At 37.8% G+C, this 24,344-nt stretch overlaps 1 protein-coding gene across 2 annotated transcripts; it reads right to left on the reverse strand.

Annotated features, from left to right (window-relative positions):
- Positions 1-985: 985 nt before the first annotated feature.
- CDC42EP3 (CDC42 effector protein 3) lies at positions 986-23,364 on the reverse strand. 2 transcript variants are annotated; one of them, XM_029965151.1, is made up of 2 exons: positions 23,258-23,364; positions 986-3,108 (listed from the first exon to the last, which is right to left on the reverse strand). In XM_029965151.1, the coding sequence occupies exon 2, from the start codon at positions 2,817-2,819 to the stop codon at positions 2,052-2,054; it is 768 nt and encodes a 255-aa protein (XP_029821011.1). In that variant the 5' UTR covers positions 2,820-3,108; positions 23,258-23,364; the 3' UTR covers positions 986-2,051. The 2 variants fall into 2 exon arrangements, with proteins under 2 accessions (XP_029821011.1, XP_017940839.1); XM_018085350.1 differs by lacking the exon at positions 23,258-23,364 and adding an exon at positions 22,654-22,681.
- Positions 23,365-24,344: the final 980 nt, after the last annotated feature.

Here is a 24,344-nt window from a genome sequence, read left to right on the forward strand (position 1 = left end):
AATCTGGTTTTGCTTTCTAGAGAATACTTTCTTGGAAAGTCCTGCAAGATAATGACTTTCCATTCAGCAAGTACTTTTAATGTTCTAATCATGGTATTTGAAGCTGGACTAGACAGAAGATGTCTTAATTCCTCATTTCACCCAAACTTCCCCTATGCTAATGAGTGACAAATTTTTCCAGGGCAAGTTTTGGCCTAATTCTCTTCTAAATTCTAAGTTCTAAATCCCCAGGTCCCATAAGAAACGTGGCCAAGCAGAGTCTTGAACTTGCTTTCTAAAACAGAAAAAGCACTAATCCCAGAACCACCATTCTTCTTGGATCATGAATGCCCTGGAAATCTGATCCAGGCTTACAGACAGAATATGAAGGTGAAGGTAATTAAACATTATCTTAACACAGTTCTTGGATATTCTACATCTCATTTACAGGAAAAATATGGGAGACTGTGCACCAATGAGACATGCAGCTACAATAATAAATGCATTTAACCAGAAACATGGGCAATGACTGTGTTCCTAAAACATGCTGAAGGAATGTTTTTAGTTGGCATTGACTCTCTCAAAATTTTAAGGATAAATATATCTTAAATTATCTGTGACTTACAAGTTCTGATAGGAAGATGCAGATAAATATGGTTATCTAACAAAGAACAGTCTCCAAATTGCATTGGGATTTTACCTAAAGACTTTAGTGAAAGCTGCTGGAAGTCTGCCATTAACTTCATTGGGACCAAAGTATTACTCTCCTATCTCCAGTTGCTTAAAATCAGCGTATATACCAGAGGGTCTGGGATATACAGATATACTCTCCTTGGAGTTTGCCCTTGAAATCTCAGGAACTAAACTGAATTGGAGAAGTCAATTGAATTCAGATAGTAGAATTGATGTGCCCCTTGGTCTCGTATTTCTGCAAGTAGTCTGTTTCATTACAGCAGAAAACAAAACTTTGTGTTGTGGTGAAGCCATGTAGTGAATCACAAAGACATAGCAATTTAAAGGGTTTTTTATTGTATTGCACAAGATATTTATGCAATCCATGTAGGTACTGTAATTGAAGGATCCACATTTCCCAAAACATTAGCTGTTGCAGCACACATCACAAGCATTGTGAATAACCAGTGCCTTCTTCAAAAATTAAAATAATCAGCTGCGAGTTTAAGCATGTTGTGGAAATAAATGAAGAAAAAAGCAGGAGTATCAATACGTATTTCTTTTCAAACACACAAATATACACTTTTCAGAAGAGCACCAATAATGCCAAGCAACTATTTTGATGAGATACTGGATGTGTAGGCCCTGCAGTAAAAAGCCAATATGCATATAGAAAATATATATCAACTTTTAAAATAATTTAACCATAATATCTTGCATGTGTCACTGTTTACAACGTATCATTTCATATACAGTGTCAGGCCCAAGCCTCAGCTTGTGTAAATTTGTGCATACTCATTTAAAGCAGCTGAGACTCTGGACCAGGTGTCCAAGCTGAAAAAGCCTTCAAACTGTTCATATCTGAATATAAGGTGGTAGTATAAGACCAAGAAAGTAGTTATGGTGAATTTATAACAGAAATGGTACTATGGAAAATGAAGAAAAACACTATCAAACCCAAGGTTCTAGAAAGAGGCCTACACGTAAAGTGATGTTGTAATAATTTATAAAAGTGAATAATTAATATCAGTCTCCTTTCTGACGCTTAGAGATTCTCCCATATTCAGAAGCCCGTAGAAGTGAACTAACCAAATGTCACAATCAGTATCATCCTCAAACTCTGTTTCTTAAGTTTCTGATCATTAATACTGGTACTTCAAAACATTTTATGTTTGCTGAAAATGTCTATTCAAATTCACCTTCCTGATATGAGAATTTATTGTAGTAAAAATCATGAAAAACAATAGGTAAAAAAATAGTATTTTAAGAATATTTTTAGAAAACCCGTCAAACAACTGCAAATACAGCTGATTTTTTAAGTATCTACTTTTGAACTACGGTCTTTTTTGTTTGTTTGTTTTTAAGTGAATCACTTATAAAGAAGCAAGGGAGTACCAGTTCTAAGATTTATTCTTGTCCATTACATTGAGGACCTCATCCAAAAGTGAAGGCCCCAAGTCAAGTTGTAGTGAGAGAAGAGAGCCCGCAAGATCTGAGAGGGATTCTTCTGACTTAGTCTTTGTCTTGGTTAGTTCACATGAAAGCCGACTGTCATCAAATAAATCAACTGTTTGCCAATCAGTGCATCGTTCAGAAAAACTGGATGAGTGACTGTCGCTACTATTGGTAAAATGCGACGAAGAACCATTTTGCTCCCATATGTCATCTTTGTATGTTTCTCCATCCTCCATCTGTTTACTTTTCTCCTGCAATTTTTCTTCTATTACTGGCTCACAGCTAAGCCTAGGATTTCTCGATGACCTGATGGATTCTTGCTTTGAACTAAATGTCACTGGTGACAATAAGGGCAAAGTAAGGGCTTGAGAACCACCAATGGCAGGAAGGGAAATAGCATTTTTGAGCACTGGTGATGGAGTTTCTGTAAACATGGATTCAGAAGTGCTGTTTGCCCTTAAGAATTCATTGTGGAGACCAGACTGGCTAACTCTGGTTTCACCTTCATTTCCAGGCAAAAGCTCATAGTTGCCCTGCAGAAAGGAGATGTCTCCAAAAACATCGTGTTGTCCCTCTTTTCCAATGTGTATGGTGTGACGAAAATCTCCAAGTGGTGGACTGATCATATCAGGAGATAAGATATCCCTTAGTTTGAATTTCTTCCCTTTCTTATTGTTAGCAGCTTTCAAGTAGATGGGTGTCTTGGCTGGCATCTTGGTTGTAGACTCTGAGAGAAGTAGTTATTTAAAAAAAAAAAAAAAGAGGGGTGGGGAGGGAGAAGCCTCTTAGAAAGTCAGTTACTCTCGGAAGAGCTTCAGCTTTATCAGTGTTACATCATCATCTTGAACTACTTTTGCACATAAAGGCTCTTTCTTCTAATACAGAGAACTGCGGAGTATGTAAAGGTGAATATCTCCCACTTCAGCTCTTTGCAAGGTAGAGCACAAGTTTCAGGGTCAGTAAGCAATCAAACGCCCTGCTGCTTCCAGAACTTGAGGAAACCTGCATGGGATAAAAAAAATCAGGTTATCATTAATTCATTCAGGTTTTTTTTTTAGCAAAACCTGAAATTAGTAATGGTACTGACAGTTCCAGTCTGCGGATTAGCTTTTATGATGTTGCTTCCCTTCATTAGGCAGGATAAAAGAGTTTAGATTAACATGGGCTAGCTAACCTTTCTCTGACTTCATAGCTTTTTTTGAAGTCAGAGTTTTTTAGACACAGTTGCTGAGCACAATTCATCTTCTCCTTATTCTGGCATTCAAAATGCTAGCCTTTGAGAGCACATCCAGAAACACATTTTTAACATTCAACAATGTTAAGTTTTTTGGTAGGTCTAGGAAGAGTGGCAGAGTCATTCAGGTAACCATTTTGGAAATGGAGTAGACCCCCTTGAATCAGATAACTTCAGATACCCCCATTTAGTGCTGGAACTCTCACAAACTGTCACCAACAACATTTCTGACAATTGTGTCCATTTAAACGGGTAGTTTTAGGTACTTTAAAAAAGAGCTAGTCCAGGTCTTTACAATTCATTAGGAACATCCAAATGCAGATGTCTTAGAAGAGACTGATTCTTGTGACTACAATCTTTAGACTACATAAATGCTTCAGAGCAGTTATAGCCTAGCCCACAAATTATGCAGGCCATGAGGCCGCAGTGCCTCAGAGTTGCTCTGTGCAACCAAAAGAAACAGTGTTTGCAAACCATGTTGTCCTATTAGAACGTGGTCTTTGAGAAACCTGATAGAGCTAACAAGGGCTAACAGGCTATTGGGTCAGCAAGTTATGGAAAAACACTCTTCGTTAATCTTTAACAGTGTATTTCTCCCTTACAGTACCAGTTCCTGACCCCCGAGCAATCTCAGAATAAATGCATTTTTTCTCCATTTTTATACTTTCCTCTATTAAACCCAAGCACCACAGATCACTCCTCCTCATCAGAATGCTCAGCTACAAATCCCCCACACTTTGTCCATTGCCATCCTCACTCTGTAAAGGAGCTTGCAGAAAGACTGCTCTATACTGTAAGTGAAGGGAAGCCCTCTGCAACGAGAGTTACTTTTGCTGCCTTTTATCCATGCCCTGGTAGATATTTCCCTTCATCAAATTAAGCCCAGTAACCATCACCAGTTTTAAAAACTTAGTACTGTATGGTTATACACCCAGATTGTCAAGAAGTACTTAAGCATTTTCACAAATCCTTTAACCCAAGTAATTAGTTCCTACAGTGGGGTACTTAACTGTGCATCACAAGGGGAGCTGGGAATCTAGCCAGGTTAGTGTTTTGGTTTTTTGATTCCCACCAGATATCTACTGCACTTCAGATAACACTGAAAAGCCCTCCCTCCTGCCAAATATATCAGATGTAAACAGATGAAAGTTGAAATACAAAATAAGCTCAATGCTCAATAATTTCTGAGGGCATTTTATACTTTTAAGATCAATTTTGAAAATATAATTGATCACATCAATCAATTAGAAGCCCTTCAAAGCTTCCTTTTACACAACAAAATGGTACTTCATTAGGGCTTACAGAATACTAGGAGATTCACATTACATTCCAAAACTTCGCCAACTTAACTCCATGTCAGTACTACAAGATACAAAAGTAACTCCTAAGACCACTACTTGTGCCACATTCGAAGGGAACAGAACTAATGAATCAAGTCAGTTACCTCGGAGTTTTAATCTGTAACATTTACTGCATTGTTTCTCCCTCTTATAATTGTTCTGCCCAAGCAACCCATTTAGCTAAACAAAATATCCTCAACTCTAGAGAGAAAACTATTATCAAGCAAAGACAAACTATGAGGTTGTTTTATGTTCATCTAGTGAACTCAGCTCTATCTCACTTCACAGAAATAACAGGTCAAATTCTCTCATTCTGATTCCTCATTCTTTCAGATGTTTTAATCTGGAATGAATGGCAATGTAGCATCAATGAGGTTCAAAGCCATGCTTGTGGGTCACTAGTTTAAAAATGAAAGACAAATCCTAGTTCATTCAAAGCTTCCATGGCTTCCACCAGTTTGAATGTGTATCAAATACCATTATTACTGAACTCCACAAGGAGATTTAAAGAAACCCTGAAGGACACAGTGAAATATGTGAACATGAGGAAATATTAAAAATAAAGCGTAAAATAACTTTAGTGTTAATAGACCATTCTGACATACAAGAAAAGCACTTTATTTTATTTAGCTCATACTTTAGGAGGAAAAAAATGCCAAAACTCTGTAGGTAGGGCAAACTTTTGGGCATCCAGATCTCCTTTAGTTCTTGCGCTACAAGAGAGCCCCAGTAAGGGGCAGTGTAAAACCACACTACCTCAGAGGATGCTGCAAGAGACTCTGCTATCAAGAATTATAATCTCTCTCTATACAGAATTATAATCTCTCTCTTTAATTGTGAAGGCCTTGCCTTCCATTTGGCCAGTGCAAGAGGTTTTGCATTTGAAGACAGGAACTTGCACAATTATATGCTTAGTGCAAGCACTGTTTTCTCTGCTGAAGACAAAGGCTACCCTTGCTGCAGTTTTCACTAGCCACTGTACTGGAAATCTGCAAATTACGCTCTGTAAATAAAAGGGTTCTCTCCTCAATGGACAGGCTTTCCATGCACAATATAACATAGGTTTCACAGCAACTGTATTTTGTTTCTGCATACCTATCCTCTTTGTCAACTACTGCCCAAAGGAGTACAGATTTTAAGCTACTTCGAACAACTGAAATATATCATAAATCTGGAAATAGTCACTTAGCTGAAATACTATTGTTATTCATATTTCATTTACAACTAAATAAGGAAGAACCTATATCAATACATATAGGCTTTTTATTAAGAAAAAAAATATAAATCAAACTTTGGCAAATGAAGAAAAGCTTAACAAGACTAAGCCTCCAGTTCAAATCCTGCAAAACTAGTCAACAAAATTTTCACAGGAACCTTAACACATTCCCTGCATTCAACAAGATTTAATGGAATCACAAGTACACATGGGCTAAGAGAAGGGACGGATCACACTGCAATCTTAATACCAGGCCATACAGTAAAGTTGATCTTGTCTTAAAGGAGACCTTTTTCTGATCTTACTGCTAAAAGAGTCTCTGTTTTAACTAATTTCAGCTCAGTAACTGATTATATAGCCAAACTGGAAAGCTGAATAAGAAATTACCAGAAAACCAAGTCTACAATCCTGGACTGCCAGCCTATGGTGGAAGACCTTAATTTAAGAGAAAACAACATGAAAGGATTTTTCTTCTGGTTCAAAAGATATCCCTCTCCTAACAAGATCCAAGTATGAGCCAAACCAGAGAAATTTCAGGCCAGTGAAAATTAAAGTTTTAGTTTGGCTATAACACTTTCTCATTTTCATTCCTATCACTTCACACTCTCATTTAAGTGTTTTGCTTGGTAACTTAGTAAAGACTAATATTTTTAGAGGTACTTCTCAATCCTCCTTCTGTCCACTCAGCAATCATCACCTTCTACACAGCTCAATGCTTTCCATGGATGCCTTAGTTTATTCCACAGTCCATTTTAAAAGGACAGACTATCAGCAAATATCTCAACAGCTAAGCTTGCAAAGCCAGAGACAAATAAGGGTCAAAGTGCAGATTTTTATTTATCCTAAGAGACCCAGATCCTTAAGCAGTGTCCTAAGCAAAGAAATGACAGAAAGAAAATCACATTTCCACAGAGCAGAGCCAGAAGCAACTGTTTGTGCTGGGAAGCCTATGGGCTTTCTACAGGGCAATCCCTAGCAAGGGCTCTGCCTTACACATCGCTGACTAGAAGAACGTGAACTTTGGAGAAACTCCTTTCCAAAGCATAATTTCAAATAGCATTGAATTATCTTGTGGAGCAAGTCAGTAGGAGAAAACAAGAGTCTGTACATTATTTAAATAACAAAATGAAAATGCAGTAACATAGCAAAAGACAGATACAAACTACACAATAAGCTGCTGCAACTTTCCTATGTGCTGAAGTATCTGCAAGTGTAGAAGAATCAGGCTTGAGGGCTTCCTTTATTTTAGGCTTTAGCTACCAGTAGCTTTCAGTATGTGAACTGTTCGAGTATCCTTTGTCAACGCTGTTACTTTCACTATGCCTGAAACAACATCAGTGTGAAACATGTTTTTACAAGTTTTATAAAAGGGCCTGAACTCATGAAGTCACAACTCCTGAATGCCGCAACACAAACTCCCAGCCTAACCAAGTCCTCAGGTACAAGAAAAGCAGCAGATAATGTACTACAAGGCTTACCTCTCACATTCCTGTGGAATTAGGTGTCCATATCAACTATCAGACTCTGAAGATGAGACCACAAGTCTGTCCACTTCTAGACCAGGCCATCACCTCTCTGCTTATAGAGCCACCACCTTCTGAGTAGCTTTAACCAAATCAGGTGGTAACACTTCTCTCTCCAGACTGTTTATAAGAGGCCCTTTGAATTCATCTGTATTAAAGTCAACTTGCCCGATCAGATTAGAAGTCCTGGACTCTTTGCTTCTCTTTTATCAAAGAATTTGCACCTGACTAAAGCTACAGATTTAATTACTTTATAAAAACTAGTTTTAATTATTCTATAAAAACAATCAGGCTAATTGCACTTCAGTTCTCTCAAATTGCATTCACCAGACTTTCCTAGATCAAATCTAACCTATTTTATCCTGTTATCATACACATTTTTAAAAAATGAAGGAAAAAACAATTCCAAATCTTTCCCAAAGCTACAGAAGCACAGGTCAAGAGGATGCAGCTCATTAATTTCTCCATTGTCCTGAAAAGATACAGATGCCTTGTGCTACTTGTGAAGACGTTTGTCCACCTTTCTCTTAAAATTCCCTGTACATGCAGACTGCATACGTTCATTTACTTCACAGAGGTCAGTCATCAAAGAAGATGCACCTAAAGTCTCCCCTGCTCCAATCTGGGTCCTGGTTAATACAATTAATTATTTTATGCCTTCTACATCTCCTTTCAGCCTTTTCTTCTTCAGATTGAATAACATAAGTATTTTACTTTTTCAATATAGGGCATGTTTTCTGAAACCCGGAGAGCTTCTTCGCTCTAACCTCCTTTTCTGGTCTTCCTCCCCTAAGCTCAAATTCTTCTTTAAATATGCTCAAAAGCAAAGACAACTTTCAAGCTGACACCTCAATTTCTCTCTTTCTCCGCATTTTACTTTCAGCATCACAATACTGTTGGCTTATGTTTCATTTGTGGTCCACTAAAAACCTAGCTGCTTTAGTGAATAACTGTTGTCTAGCTGGATATTCTGTATCTTTTTCTTGGTTATGCCCTACTAGGGCAAAGTCTTCGCACTCACTGCATTGCATTCTACTAACTTCAAACACCTCAAATGGTCAGGATCACTTGGAAATATAATCTTGACCTCTGCAACATACTAGTTTAGCATCATCTGTTGATGTAATAAGCATACATTCCATTCATTCATGAAAATATTGTGTAGTAGCAGAGATGGAAGATAGCCCTGCAGAGTTCCACTCAATATATCCTTCCAGATTATTACTGGCTAAATACTCCAAGGTACAGCTACTTGAAACAGCTTAAATTCTGCTCAGGGGTAAGAAAATGTGAATATGCTCCGTACTACAGATACATTTAAGAATAACAAGGAAGGCTTGGGCAACCTCAGAGGTACACCAGTTGGGGAGAAATAATTAAAAAAAACCTGTAAAGTGACTAATTCATTAGTTGTCTTTGGAAGGGAAAGTGAATTGTAAGAAAAATCATGAAAGAATACATTTTCATTTCCCTTGCTATAAAACTCTTTTTTTCCATGTAAATCAAAGACAATAGTATACCAGCTGTGAGCAGTCCACCTGAAGAAGTGTTAATTGCCATTAAGTGTAAGCACAGACAGGGATAGGTTGCATACAGTGTCTTTCTCTCCAGGTATCTTCCATTTCTCCAGTATCCTCCTCTTTTTCCCACCCCTAAAACCTACATTCACAAATAAAGAAAAAACAAGTTCCAGAAATGATTTTTAATTGTTGATACCTTTAAATTTTGTCGCTTTTCCCTGCCTAGTACACTTTCAAATAGATTGAGCTGGAGTAAATCGTATTAACCACGGAAGACGACCACTAACTTTAAACCACTGAAGTACTTGTACATTATATTGAAATCAATTAAGTAATTCATCTATTAAAGAATTTTCATTTTAGCTTGTAAGAAAAAAAAAAAAACAAACAAAGGAAAGCCAACCTGGTTTGGAAAAAAAGGAAGAAAAACGTCTAATTTGAGCAACTGGCCCCCGTCTCCAGTTATTGTTTTGTCTTTTATCAGTCTGTGAGATTACAAAGGCCCTTTATCAAACAGAAACCTTCAGCCTTGTTAAGGAACTTGAATACTAACCAAGTTGTTTCTCAGTCATCCTTTTTGATCGAAGTGAACAGGGGAAATTCCTCATGTGGTTATAGTGGGGGAGTAATTTTAAGCCTTCAGATACATCTCTCCCTCCCTCTCTTTTGAACCACCTCCAATTTTCCAACATCCTTTTCCGAGCAGATCAGAATTAGTAACAAGATTTCAAAACCCTTCTCCCTAACAGCATATACAAGATAAAAATCACTTCTTTCTTCCCATCATCACTGCTTTGTTTATAAACAAGATCATATTTCTGCTTTTATTCTCACCATCTTACAACAGGAATTTTCCTGTATATACAGGGCAGCATTATATGACCAACCATTTCAGAATTCTTTCTTGTGCTGGCATAACAAGTTCTCCAAGCAGAATAAACTACAATGGCCAAACAAGAATTTGTTATCCTTTAGATTTTATCCGTTTAGAGTCAGCATTCTCATTCCATTTTTTTAGGATGAATATACACATATATTAATCTAATTGACAAATTTTGCCAGCACAGCCAGTGGTAGTGCTCAAATTACACTGTCAAGTAAGACTCTATTCCTTAGGAACAGTAACAAAAATCCCCCCATAAAACTAGAATAAACAAACAAACAAACAAACAAAAAAGGAAAAAAATAAAAAGGCTTTCCAAACTATCATTCTCCAGAAAATAAACTGGATTTCTATTCTTTAGGATAAAAAGCAATGCAATTCTTCAGAAAAAGAAAACATTTTATGTGAATGTGCTCAGGTTGTGAATCAATAAATCAGTTGAGCTTTCTCCATCTTCCTCATCAATATATTTCTTCACCAATGTCCACCAGTTGCAAATTTGTACTGCAATAATTTTGTATTTATTAGCAGGCTGCTCATAAAAATATTATGCAGCTCAATGCAGTATAAAAAGATTGTTTCAGTAGAAATGCATCCCTCTTTGATGCTGACTTATTTCTGACATTTATTCTAAGATTCTAAATGTTTTTAAGACATGCTTTGTTGGCATTCCAGAGGACTAACATTTTAAAAATCTGGTTGTGATGCAATATTAAATCAAATGCCTTATAGAGTCTGTTTTTGCAGTTGTGCTTTTGACCAGTCATTACAATATCTTAAATAATTCCTTTTTTTTAGTCAAGTAACTTTTTTCACCTTCCAACAGGTTTCAGTCACAGTTTGCTTTGAGCTTTGAAATATTAGCATCTTTTCTAGAACAATAAAAACCTTTCTTTCTTTTCTTTTCTTCTCCAGAGACAGGGATTTAATGACCTCACTGTAATTTGTTGTTCAGCTCCACAGACTGAAACAGGTCCCTCTTTATTACTTTCTTCTTAGCTTTGTAGGCTGGTACATTCATAAATATGGATTTAATACCATATAGTTCATTGGCTTTCAAAACCATGCAGATTTACACATAGGTGTATGTCAGTACAAAGTCTGGCACGTTAACTAACGCAGCCAGTGTAGGTGAGGTTATGCTGCATCAGACAGACTGTTCACTGAAGCACAGTCACACATTTCCTCCTACTAAGTCACAGACCAGATGAGCAAATAGCTGGGAATCATGAACTCATAAGCCACAAGGCGGACAGGCCTAAAAACTTGCCCATCCATTTTCTTAGGCCATAGGGAAAAACACTGAAATTTGACAAAAAAAAACCCCAAACCCTATAACCTGAGCCTATGTGCCACCTAAAAGACTGCTCTGGTTGAAATCTCATCTGCTCAGAGAGAAGAAAGGAACATTTTTTAGCCAAAGCAGCTGCCTGACACAACTCAAGGCATGTTCATGTAAGTGCTGATATTGCCATGTGGAAGAACTTGGGAAGATATGGACTGAAGAAGGCAGTGTTGCCCCTTTTGATGTCAGCCAGCACTCAGATCACTTTAAGTGGATTAACAAATCCACACTACACACCCTTTGTAATTCTGAGCAGGTTAGCATAGATGGCTTTCTCTTAACACAGAAGGTGTAGTTCCCCAGCCCAACTCTGCTCTCAAAGCCGGTTTAAGAAGTTCCCACTCCGGATTCCTCACTCCTCGCTGCTGGTTCCTGGTTCTGCACTGCAGTTCCTTGTACCCTCTGCGGGCAGACAGACCTACAAGCCACACCGCAAACTGGTCACAGCAGCAGTTCTCCCCACTGACTCAGTTTACAGTACAGGCTTACCAACAGCTGCAGAGTGCCTGATGGCAATGCTTCAAGAGAGCTGCTGCCAGAAAGGCATTCTCCCCTTCCCCCCTACTGTGTGCACATGCTTGACCCCTCATAGGCCAGCTCAGTACACAGAACTGGGTGAAAACTAACTAGGAAAGGGGTGTAAAATCACAAGGCTAGGAGTGAGATTGCTACTTTCAGCTGCACCAAGTCATTTCAATAGCTCAGCTGACTCTTGAAACATCACTCTTAAAAAAAAAAAAGGAGTTCTGGTAGAAGGGATGGGCAATCCTTAACCAACTCTTCTGCAAGGAAAAAGTGTCCACGGATTCATATTCAGGTTTTACGCACTTCTGATGCAAAAATGGCTTTGTAGCTCCACTTGTTTCTGCCTTAGGGTTCCCAAAACTGCTGTCATATTGAAATGAAGTTTTTCTAACTATAGTTATTATTACTATTTTATGGAAAGCATCTTAACAAAAGGCAATCTAACATAAAAGGATCTTGCAAGATTCCAATAAAAAATCCCCCAACAACCAAACCCACAAAACCCTACCCTGAACTCCCCACCTCCAATTTTCAAATACCCTTCATCTCTAAGTCAAATATTCCTTATCATCTCCTTGAAACACACAAGTGACATAGGAATATCATAATCACCAGTCTATTATTCAATTCTCAAAGTGTTTCACTTTAAATAAGTATTGACCACTTAAAGTGTCTGATAAACTAGTTTTAAAACAAATTCAAAGGCCAGAGAGCCCTCTATATGCAAAGGCTAACAATGAGGTAGAGGTATAAAGCTACAGAAAAATATAAAGTCACATAGGGCTTATTTGTTTTATTATATAGAAAAAGGAGCTGGGGTAGGTGGAAGAAAGGAAATGTCTCAGTGGATAACAAAAATCTTCACTGAATTTCTTTTTTAGTCCAAGTCATACCCTTTTAAAGAAATGAGACTAAAATCATGAAGTAAATAAGGCTTCTAAAATTTGGTTATCTATATCCAATTCCAAGTAGATTATTAATACAACTAAAGTAACTGGTTTATCATCCTTAGATGAAACAAAAGGTAAAATCCAGAAATTACATCTTCATTGTGAGTTTATATTATACTTCTAACAAAACAATTCCACTATTTGAAAGCACTGTTTGAGCAGAGTTAAGTATCTGGAGGAATAAGCGACAACTGGAAGACATGTCATAATGTGGTGCTGCTCTGCAGCATGTCAGTGACACCTGCAACATGCCCCAGCTGGCAGGGACACATCACACTGGACAGCAGTGCAGGGGTCCCCACTTCCTCCTGAGATCTCTGCCACAGACTTTCTGTTCTGCTAACTTGAGTTGCTTGTACTCAATTGATCAGACTTCTTTTTTCTTGCAATATATCAAGTAGTATCAGAGTGCATTCACTCTCTGTGCCAGTAGTCATATTTCACATACTGCTCCTAAAACCTGACAGAGTTAATCAGTTTAATTTGAAAGAAATTAATATACTCAGCACTTGTGCAGAAGTGTACTTTCTGAACATTCAGAGTGGCACAGTGGCAATTCAGTGCTAAAGCTAGTTTACTGATTAGCAGCTGTTATTTCTTTCAAATTCTAAACCCCTGTATTTAACTAAACTGTCCAAAATACTGCTGTCTCAAATCCCACTAAAGCTACCTTCTCAACACTCAGGGTTTTACCTCAGCCAGTACTCAGCACCTATCTTCCCATTACTGCAGCCATATTTCAAGAGATAAGTAGAGCTCTAAGACACAGCTTAAGCCAAATGGTGAGCGAGACGACAGCCTCTGTATAAGACAAGACTGGCCCTTGAGCTTGCATGTGTAGGCAACATGACAGAATAATTAAATGGGTCAGGGAAGCATGTTGTATCCAACGAACCCAAGCAGATCTACTGTACTGCAAGTCAAGTCCTGTCCTTTGCAGATTTCTGGAAAAGCATTTTGCAGACATTCGTTTTCACTCTGCACTCTGCAGGGGCTCCTGCTTAGAACTTTGCCTTGAAACTGCAAGAGAACATAAATCTCTCTGTTCAAAGGTCAATATTTCAAAGTGCTCCAAAATGGTCATTTTGTTCTCAGAAGTAGTGTCAAGGGAAAGCGTATTGGCGGCAAAAAGAAAACTCCTAGTAGGCAGTCACACTAGGGTAATGTAATCATGACTCACGCTCCTCACCCATTTCCTGACTAGGGCTGTGCATGATCAAAAGAAAGCCAGCCACAGTAATGCTGCCTCTCGTTAATGTTAGCCAGCCTGAAAGGATTACAAACTACCAGAAAACAAACTCGTTGCAGAGTATCCTATTTAAAGCTTGGTATAAATCGACACTGACAAACACAGTGGCACAACACCAACCAAAACAACAACTTGCGTTTGTTGAGAGAAACAAGTTACAACTTTTTAAGATGAATTCTCCTAACTGAACAAACTCTCTCATGCACCTCTAGAACACTGTAAATCCTTGGGGTGCCTAGGGAGAGGCGAATATCCAAGTGTTAGTATCTAAAGAAATACAAGATACAAAGACCTTTTGAAGAGGATCACACCCAACTCAGACTGCTATAAAACAACTACCTCCTCCCCAGAAAGGCAGTAAAAGAACCCAACATGGGCCAAAGCACTAGCTGGGCTTAAGTGGCTGTCACCTTATAAGAAAAGCACTGCAAGAGGCAATTTCTATCTCAGTGTTCCATCCTGTTGGGCAGCCTGAGTGAAGTGTGCGCTTAATGATGTAAATTGGTGTTCATTTGTGTAAAGAGCTCTTCAGCAGAAAACAAATTTCAGATCCTTGTTGGCATCTCGGTCACATTTAATTTGTTCCAAAACCCACATTAATGGAAACCTCAAAATTAATCATATATTGCAACAGAAACTAGGCTAGACATTAGGTAACAAAGATGCCAACAGCCAGCTGCACCTCTCTGCAGCCCTCACAGGACCAGATAGAATCATCGGAAAAGACCTTTAAGATCATCTAATTCAACAAGACAATTCCTTCCCCTCCCTCCTACCTCAGAAAGAGAGCCCTACAGTTGCAGGTCCCTTTCACTCTCTTTTATAAAGGCCAAGTAACTGCTAAACGTGCTCTTCAGTACCAGCCACTCCCAACAAGGGAGATCAAAAGGCAGAGAGATCCTGAAGTTGACCATTAAATACATAATCCATTGCCAAAACCATTGTCTATAAAATTAAGACTGGTCAGCAGTGGCATTCCACTTTCAGGATACTGAGGAGACCTATGCCAGGTGCCTGACAGCCAAATTCAATCCAAATTTAACAACCACTAGGCATTTTATTAATACCTCAGCTTACCTTTTAGTAATCTCAGACATTTCACTCCTCACATGATACTGAATACTGAGGGACAGGTAGGAGAATCAATCTGTTGCACAAGGCAAAAGTTATGTTTAGGTCTGACTAAACCAACTCAGTAAATATATTGAGCCTATACTTTATCCAGGCTGCAGTAATTACTTCAGAGTTGAGAGAAGCTGGTTTTGAAACAGAGGATACTATACCAAGGCCTTATACTGCGTTGTGACGCTGCTAGACAGCTATAGCTCTGTTTGGTTGTCACATGTTTTGTTTATACAACTCTTAACAGCACAGAAATGAGGTGCAAGTGATCCCTTTGGGCATGGATGCACCTCCTATTGACCAAGAAGGAGCCGTTACCACATGCTGCAAGTCTTTCACACACCAATTCATACAACTGGTATGGAAAGCAGAGGGGGTTAGGCAGAAAAATAAAAACATAATTCCTACTTTCCTAAGTAAAGGGCATGTTTATTTATTTAATCCTTTAATAAGTAGGTAAGATGAAATTCTACCTTTACCACAGGCTATTTAAAGCAAATTTCTAATGGCTCTTGCCATTAGAATTCAAGACATGGGAGCTTAGTGTGGTTTACCATCCTTCAAAAATTTAAGAAAAGATGACATGTTGTAGAGCCCAGGACAGACACTTACAGTGCAGACAAAAAATTCTGCTCAAACACTTGGGGGGCAGGGGGAAAATAACAGCTAGGGAAATAAAACACTACTACAGCAACAACAAAAAACCCCCACCAAATACCAACTCAGAAAACAAAACCACTGTAAAGATGGTCAGAATCCAAGCCACAGAAGTAAGTGGCCAGGTATTCCGGATTTTCTTAGTGTAGACAAAGGAACAGAAATCAAGGTCAATTGCCTTGTCCTGACTGCAAACCATATCCCGAAAAAAACCCATAGCATATAACACTGTAACAATGCATCAGGATTGCATTAACTTAAGGCACAGTGTGGGGCTCTCTTCTCTTGTAAAAGTCTGTACTGTTTTACAGAGATAGCCTTTGCAGAAACACAGGGAAGCAACAAACTTTACCTCCCTGAATTACAGAAGAGCCCAGAGACAGTACACTCCAGAAATTTAATAGGGAACTTGCATCCAAGGAGGGCATCAGCATCTCAGTGTTGCTGCTTCAGTACTGGACCCTAAGAAATTAATGGATAATATAGGGCCTGTTCCATAGACTCTCTGGATACAGCTCACACGGGAAGGAATAGAAATATCATAATCAAAACACTTTGAAATACAGTCCCAGCAAAAGACATGTACAGTAACTCCTAGAAGGAAGATATTACCAAACTGGCATTCCTTCTTTCCCTCTGTACATGGGCACTGGCCTGGGTTCACTAGAGGTATGCTCCTTCTGGCTGCAGAAGCAGCGGGGCAGCATAATTGGGCTCCTTCCTCAGAGCCCAAGGAAATCCTTACTAGAGGAAATTATTAAATTGTTCACCAACAGCTACAAAGATCAATGTTAGAAGTAGTTCATCAACACCCCTATAGCTTCTTAAGTTACAGTCACAGGCTTCTTAAGTTAAACCACATACTTGAGGAAAATGGGATTTTAATATTGTTGGTTTAAGTTCTCTTACAACACAGAGTATTAAATATGGTTTATCCTACAGTAATTCGAATCATATATATATCTTCTTAAACAAAAATCCAGCCATAGACACTGCTGTTAAACTCTTCCCATTCCTGAAAAGACCATAAGCCATTCACTTTAGAGAACAAAAGTGGGAAGGCAAAGACAATTTAGCATTGGGAAGAGAAAAAAAGTTCAAACAACAATGAAAACAAACAAAAAAAATCTGCACCTAGTCAGTAAACTAAAACTCTCCAAATACAACACATTAGCATCTTGCAGTAGAACAGTTACCTTTTTTATAGTCACCAGGTTCCCAGGTTAATGGGTCCTGATTAAGTTCACGCCTCCCAAGGTGAGTGTTTCAGACTGTCTGAAACAAGGCAGGCAATTTCACTTAAGGTACGAGTAGGGGCTGAAAGAGCATTACATCTTAAAGTGAAATCTCAATTTTAAAAACAAATAATTGTGAATATCTGAAAAATTCAGAGAGACTGTTAATCTGCCTTGCATTTGGACTGTTACATCCCCAGTGACTTACTATCCAACAGACAAACTGAGTGCTGCTTTAGAACTTGATTAAGCTTAATAAATATTTAAACTCCCTTAATAATTCTTGCTAGTGACCTTTCTTATGCAGAAGATACAGAAAATTTTCTTAAGTGTTTTTTCCAGATACCAAAATATTCTTCTTGGGCTTTCCACTGAAATTCTGTCATTTGCTTTGTACCTGGAAATAGTCTCCTTGATCAGCCACTTTTTGATACCTTTAAAAACAATCGAGATGAATTGTCTTTAAAGTCACTTAGTATACATCTTTTTTTCTCTTTCTCTCTTTCAGTAGTATTTGAATCAGTGTAATTACTGGAAGCTGTAACTACTGCAAATCAGATGATCTGAATCAAAACTCTCGCTTTACAAAATAGATGACAAGATACAAACTGCTCCATCAGCAGTGGAAGGATAGGTCTGTACAACTTGCAATATACACAGCTCCTCTTTCTGCCCAGTACATCCACTGAAAATTAAAAGAAAACTCTTTTTTCCCTGTCATGGAATTTCACAGTAGATCAATTATGACTTCTTATACACCAGCTTAATATGCCTGATTTCATACGAGTTTCTGCCCATTGGAGTCCTCTAAAAGGTACTGTCACTCCCAAGTCAGACTAACGTTACAAAGATAGGTTGTAGCTTTTTCTTCTGTAGGCATCAGGACTTGTGGCCTGCATTGCCAGTGGATGCTCTTAAACTCTCTGCTTTCGATTCATCTGTTTCTGTTGGAGAAACCACCCTAAGATGATCTGCACTGGAAGACTGAGGATCAGGGGCAGGAGAGAAAAATCAATAGGTAGATAATGGAAATGAGAGGAACAGAGCGATTTCTTTGAATCTTTGTTATTTTGTTCTTTTTTTCAAAGAACTGACCATTATCTAATTCAAACAGCTGTGGCAGAGCCAAGAATCATATTGACACAGAACTGGGTAACAACTCAGGAAAGGCCTATAGCTTGTCATAGACAAGTTCCCAATAGTCTGCTCTGGCTTTTATCATTCAAGATATGAAGTATTTTCCCCTAAATTCATGGCATTTCTTTTAAAAATTAAATGAAAAGCATTTTTATCTAGGGAAAGGCATACTAAATTTTTAGAGCCTTTCTGTCCACAGATTGTGTTTTCTTGGCCATCAACATGATTATGAAGGTTGAAAGGGCAAATCTCCTGGAAGTTATAAAATGGAGCTCTCATCCAAAATGTTATGTTTGTAAAGTTCTCATCTTTCAGCAAAAAATAGAAATAAAAGACAAAAAAATCAGATATCTGTGTTTGACACTACTTCAAATCCTGCATGGAGAACCAAATAAATTCTTTCCTGTGAAACTGCCATGAACAGTTTGAGATCTGGAAACTTTAAAAGCTGTTTCTCCTCTGACATGCAAGCAGAAGGGCACACATTTCACAGCGACTTAGCCTATTCAAAATGAACAGGAAAAACTTAACATTTTAAAGTACAGCTTTCTAACAAGGGTATTGGTCCATGTCCAACTTCAGATACTTGGTTCTGAAGAAAAGCACAATGAAAAAAATTCCATGTGGCTTCATTTACTTTTAGTCAAGAGAAATTGAAATAGTTCTTGAATTTGACAATATAACTGTAATTTCTTTTCAAGCCACATCTCCCATATATTGTTACTACTGTAAAACTTGACTTTGGGATCACATTTGTACTTCCAGGATATTTATCCAAAAACTACAAACTACAGCTATCTCACCAGATGGACTGAAAGAACAGAGTCAGAGCACCTGAAAAATCATCTGTTCCCATTTCAGTAGAGGATCTTTAATGTACACATATGTACATACACAGACAGCTGCTCCTACTTCCGCAGATACCACACTGATTTATTACAGAGAGAATATACACAGTTTCTTAGATGATGCCTTTTTAACATGTCCACCTACTCTTCAGATGTCTTGAAAGCTTCTATTTTAAAGCTCATTTTCAGAGTTGTTTATAAATATCAGACATTGCTATTCAAGCCAACATTTACTATCCTCATTCTGCAGCAATCTGTTTGCTTATTACGAGGATTATAAAGAGGTGGAAGAATTTTAACCAAAGTTTTTAAACTGTTTCTCTAACAAGACAATACAGAATTAAATTATGTATTCCTACTCCCCTGCTTTACCATAATGCCCTTTACTCCTATGGATACACCACCCACCAAAATCTGCAGCATTGTTAACAAGTTCTAGCACTTCTGTACTTTTAAAGCTAGTCCTGACCTTAAAAGTTGTACCTGGGAATGTGTCTTCTCCTGTCACTGTGAATCACCAAGACAGGTAATTTTAAGGTGTTAAACTATATCATTTTTACAAGACTCTGGTGGTGTCTGCCACCTAGAATTTTCAAAAATCCTCTCTATTAAAAATACCACCCCTATAACTTACATTGCTCTACTCCCACAAACAACTCAACAGGTGGGAATAGCCACCAACCCAATTTCAGAGGAAGGACAGAACCTTTGCATAAAAACTAGGAATGCGGAACCAGGAGACGGAAAACAGTGGAAGTGGGGAAGGGTAGATGCAATGAACAAAGACATGTAAGCAGGTTTGATGCCTGAAAATTAGCTGGAATTTAGCAATAGAAGTTATTTTCATGTTTAGATTATTCATTTGGGCATTGAAGCCTGCTTCTTTCCTTGCAGATTATATATTTGTATTTTCAGAGATTACCTGAATACACTGAAAAGATTTACACTTGAATGGATATACTATTCATACCAAAGGCAGTGTCAAAAAGCTTCCAACTTTTCTGTTGCTGCTTCATTAGATGCTACTCCTGTCTCTTCCTCCTATACACCTGTCAGGGCATATTTCAGGAATCCAAATATTATACCATGTCACAAAATATCTTATTTACAATGTATATTCCTCTGCCAAAGTAGAGGCATGGTTGCAGTCTCGAGGTAAAAGAACTACTCCAACTAAAAGTGAAATTAATTCTCAGACAAAAACCTGAGAACTGTCCACAGCATAAATCACTTGATTGTCTGTTTCAAGAAGTAGGTTTTATTTTTGTCCTCACTCCTTTATGAACTCCTACAGATTCATAACCTTCTTGGATTCTTGCTATTGTAACTCTTCTTCTTCAGGACTAGAAGTATGTATTTTTAAGAGAGCTGTACAGCCCACTGTCTTAAAATGGATTACTTTGTTGTCTTTGCTGTTGACCTCAGGGGATCTTATCTAAAAGACTCTGGAGGCTGAGATGGGTATTCATCATGCCTGAAGGTACATAGAGGTAAAACCACAAGAAGATAGCCTCCCTTTCCACTAAAATCATACCGTGCAAGTGGGGAAGGGACATACAGAACAGAGCAGTTGCCATACAAATTACTGGTCTGCTCAGTCCACTATCTTGTTCCTACCAACAGATTCTCTATTCAGGCTGCACGACTTCTCTGTACCACTGATTACTTTGCATATTATTAATAAGAAACAAGTTAGACAGATATGATAACAGTAACAATCCAACCTTCTCATTTAAGATTTTCATCAAACCAACTAGATGCTACAGTTGCCTTCCAGGCAAGATGATCAAATTGAGCAATGTATTACTATAAATCTGTATTTCTGTAGCATCAAAGCCCTAATCACAAGCCAGATATCTGGTATATTAAGAATTATGCAGACATAAAATGACAACTACAAAATCTCACAGAAGACAGTTCTTCATTTGTTGCATCTTTTGGGGATATTTAGCTTTACAACAGAACTGTTACTGGTATGAGCATCACCTCCCTCCTATTTGACCTTCCCATTCCAACTCTTTGGACTGAAGTAAAGTACAGTTCTGTATGCCATATATGCAACCTATGCATGGACATGCTACTCCATTCTTCACTTCCATATTCCCATCTGGTTTTTAAACATCCAAGCAGAAGAGATCCCCAGATGCACTACATCTTATCATCTTATGAACCATGGTTATTATTCCGAGGTCATCTAATAGAGGAGCCACAAGCAAGCAAAGAATCAGCTTAAACTTGATGAAGAGCAGTGATCTTTCGTATCTGGAGCAGAAACATGTGAGCTGCATCTGACATGCAGGAAAATCAATGGCACTGTTCTTTCCTTGTCCCTCTTTCACTTATCATCTAGCTCTCCTGCTTTTCAAGCCTTAAATTGGGCTCACCCACAATATTATTTCTAGCAGCCACACTTCCTTAAAAGAAAAGAAACACCACATAACCACATACCATCTTACAAATGAATATAGACAAGTCATGGAAAAGGTAAAAAAAGAAGAGTGCCTTTGCAGGGACCACAGAGCTGGGGAGAAATAGCATGGCTGACCTTTACATCAAACTACAAAGGGCAGAATCTGCATCATCTTTTTCCTTCACCCTCACTGTGGCATGTGCAGCTTTTAGTGTCAGAGACGCTTTTGTTTTTATTCTTTGTGGTTACAGAAACATGGTTAAGAACCAATGAGTCACATGAATGCTTCAAATGACAGGGAGCTCATAAAATTCAAATTGATTAAGCTATCATTTGAAATCTGAATATTGAGAAGACTGACCTAACCATTCTCTGGAAATAAATTTTAACCAAACTGAAACTATGCTTTAGTTCCCAAAAGACAGTTTATCAAATAATCCAAAAATAAAAGACCAAAAATTAAAATTGATTGGCCATTCCCCTAGAGAATTAATCATTAAAAGCAGCAGCAAGAGTGCCTGAACAAGATGCTGTTTCTAGATGGTAGTTGTCACACAGAAGACAGCATATTTATAGTGTGCATCTCAAGCATGGCAAAGGGGAGAGAAAAAGCAAACCAAAACATTCATCTTAAACTCTACCACATTTTGGACTAATCTTTGCCTGCAGATCTAATTTACCCAATCTCACGAATAAACAGAATGAAAGTCAAACTAAATCAAAATATACAATGAATCATATTAACTGAGGTAAAAAGGTAAAGTTAGAGGTTTCTAAAAAATATGTAGACCTTCACGAAAGAGATACATTTAGGTTTTACTTAAGTAGGATTGAAGATACACATAAGAAGGAATAAAGAATGGAACTTGTTTCTTATCACAATATCTTGATTAATACAATTTAAAAGGTTAGATTTAGGAAGTATTACAACAAAGAATATATAAAAAATTGTTCTGGTATCATAAGGATTTTTTTAAGGTTCTAAATTACTAAAGTATTAATTTTTTGGAAAATTTAAAATCTTTTTGAATGACTTCTTGACGATATAAATTAAATATGGGAAAAAATAAAAGAGTAAGAACATAAATGTGGAGTAAAAATCCCCAGCAACACTGGCATTAAGTTCCTGTACATCACTTGGGTACTAGTCCATCATTTAAGTGCTAGAAAAAACAAACACACAAAAAAATCCCGTCTACTACACAGGAACTGACCCAGTCATATGGCTTGAGAAAGTCACCTTCTTAAAAGTCAATAAGGAGCTTTAATAGAATAGAACAGAGAAAGTGTTTATCGAGACAACAAGATCCATGTGCCCCTTCTTCACTAAAGACTTATTACTCATGTGCTTACAGGTATCAGGGTTTCTCCTAGTCAAGATGATGACTGAGAACTCTGCTGGTTAGAAAGCTGGTTTCACAACCACTTAGGAGAAAAGCTTCATAGATGCTGACTGTGGTAGCAGCAAAGCACCTTTGATCTTCTTTGCAGAGTATCACTGAGAATTATGAACCCCATAATTAGAATATTGTATGTAGAGCACTGAAGTTACAAAGTCACAGAACACAAAGTAAGAAAATCCCAAGACTATATTACATTACTTGTCCAATCATTCTTTGGTTCTTTGACCATCTGCACCACCCAAAAGGTCTATGACAGAGCAAGACCTTCAGCTTTAGCCCAGAATTTCGAACAGATCCTCTCTTTTTGCTACTTCTCACCTCATTCACCCCACATACTGTTTAAGGCAAGAGGGCTATGAGAAATAACGTGACCATAATGCACTTATATATGTATCACCATTTTCTGCAGGCTTTTTCCAACTTATGAATACTTGCTTTTTCCAGCATAACAGGCTTTAGGGTTTTTGGTTTGCTTGACTTAAACGTTATACTGTACAGACTTAAGTCAACTCGAAAAAAATGAAATTTCAGACTAATAATTTGCTTTTACTTACTATTTTTATAGTAGTGTCTAATATTCTAATAGGAAGAACCCCACATGGAATGAAGACTCAACACCTGTTTCCTTTGTTTAAGGCACAACACAAATCTTCAGATGCATATAAAATTCCTACAGCAAAACAGTGAGAAAGGGACTTGAAACATCTGGTATTTCAAAGGGACAAGAAAAAAAAATACTATTTTAGGTCTTTTAGGCAAAGACATGAAGCAGTATTTAGTTTTAGAAAGTTCTCTTCAGATGACTTGAAAAAATTAACTGCCATCTAAATGCATCTAAACAAGCTTGCAGACTTGACTAAGCAAGTCATACCTAGTTTCAGCTCGCCATCAGCTCTTGTATCTCTACAGAAGGTCAATTGCTGTTTACAGGTAACCACAGAAAAGTTCACTTAGCTCATTCAGAATGAGCCCCAGCACAGTAACTCAATGCATCAGTCCATTTAATTTCTTATCTGACTTGTTCCCCGTTGACCTTTATGATAGAAATCAAAGCAGTGTATCAGACTTGGTGAGCTTTCTTCTATTATTCAGTGTAAGTAAACAGTATGAACACAACATTTGCATAGTTAAGTTGTATGTTGCTGTACCACCCACAGCGGGGGTTGAAACCCTTAATGTGGCTCCCTGGCATTCAAGTGATACTAGTCATCAAGTTTTAAGAGTATTGTGCAACTTTCATGATTTTAAAGGTAAGTATAACAGTAATTCAAATTACTTGTTCTAAATATACATTTCAGCGAAATGGTCCTGCATAAAAAGCTACAAAGATCATGAAGATATAATTTAGTTTGAGGACTTAAAAAACACTTTCACATTTTCAGATCTTCGGGTACTAAAAAGTGCTACTTGACTGTAGGTTTAGCCCGTAAATGGCCTGCAAATGGCTTATCTCCCCTCTTTAAAAAAACAAAAACACAACACAAAAAGGAACAAAACACATTCAGCAGTTCCCTAGCCTCTCTAATGAAAACTCTCAGTTGCTTACTAGCTGCACTCTTGCGGACTTAACTAGTGGCAATACCATAAGACCAACGTTTGTTTCTATACTTGACTATTTATTCCGTAAATGTCAATGAAACC

Source organism: Manacus vitellinus, unplaced genomic scaffold (assembly GCF_001715985.3).
Source record: "Manacus vitellinus isolate BGI_N305 unplaced genomic scaffold, ASM171598v3 scaffold_8_pilon, whole genome shotgun sequence".
Classification (NCBI taxonomy): Eukaryota; Metazoa; Chordata; class Aves; order Passeriformes; family Pipridae; genus Manacus; species Manacus vitellinus.

Excerpts from the sequence above, each read along its gene's own strand:
- CDC42EP3 (XM_029965151.1), bottom strand. The coding sequence starts at position 2,819 with ATGCCAGCCAAGACACCCATCTACTTGAAAGCTGCTAACAATAAGAAA.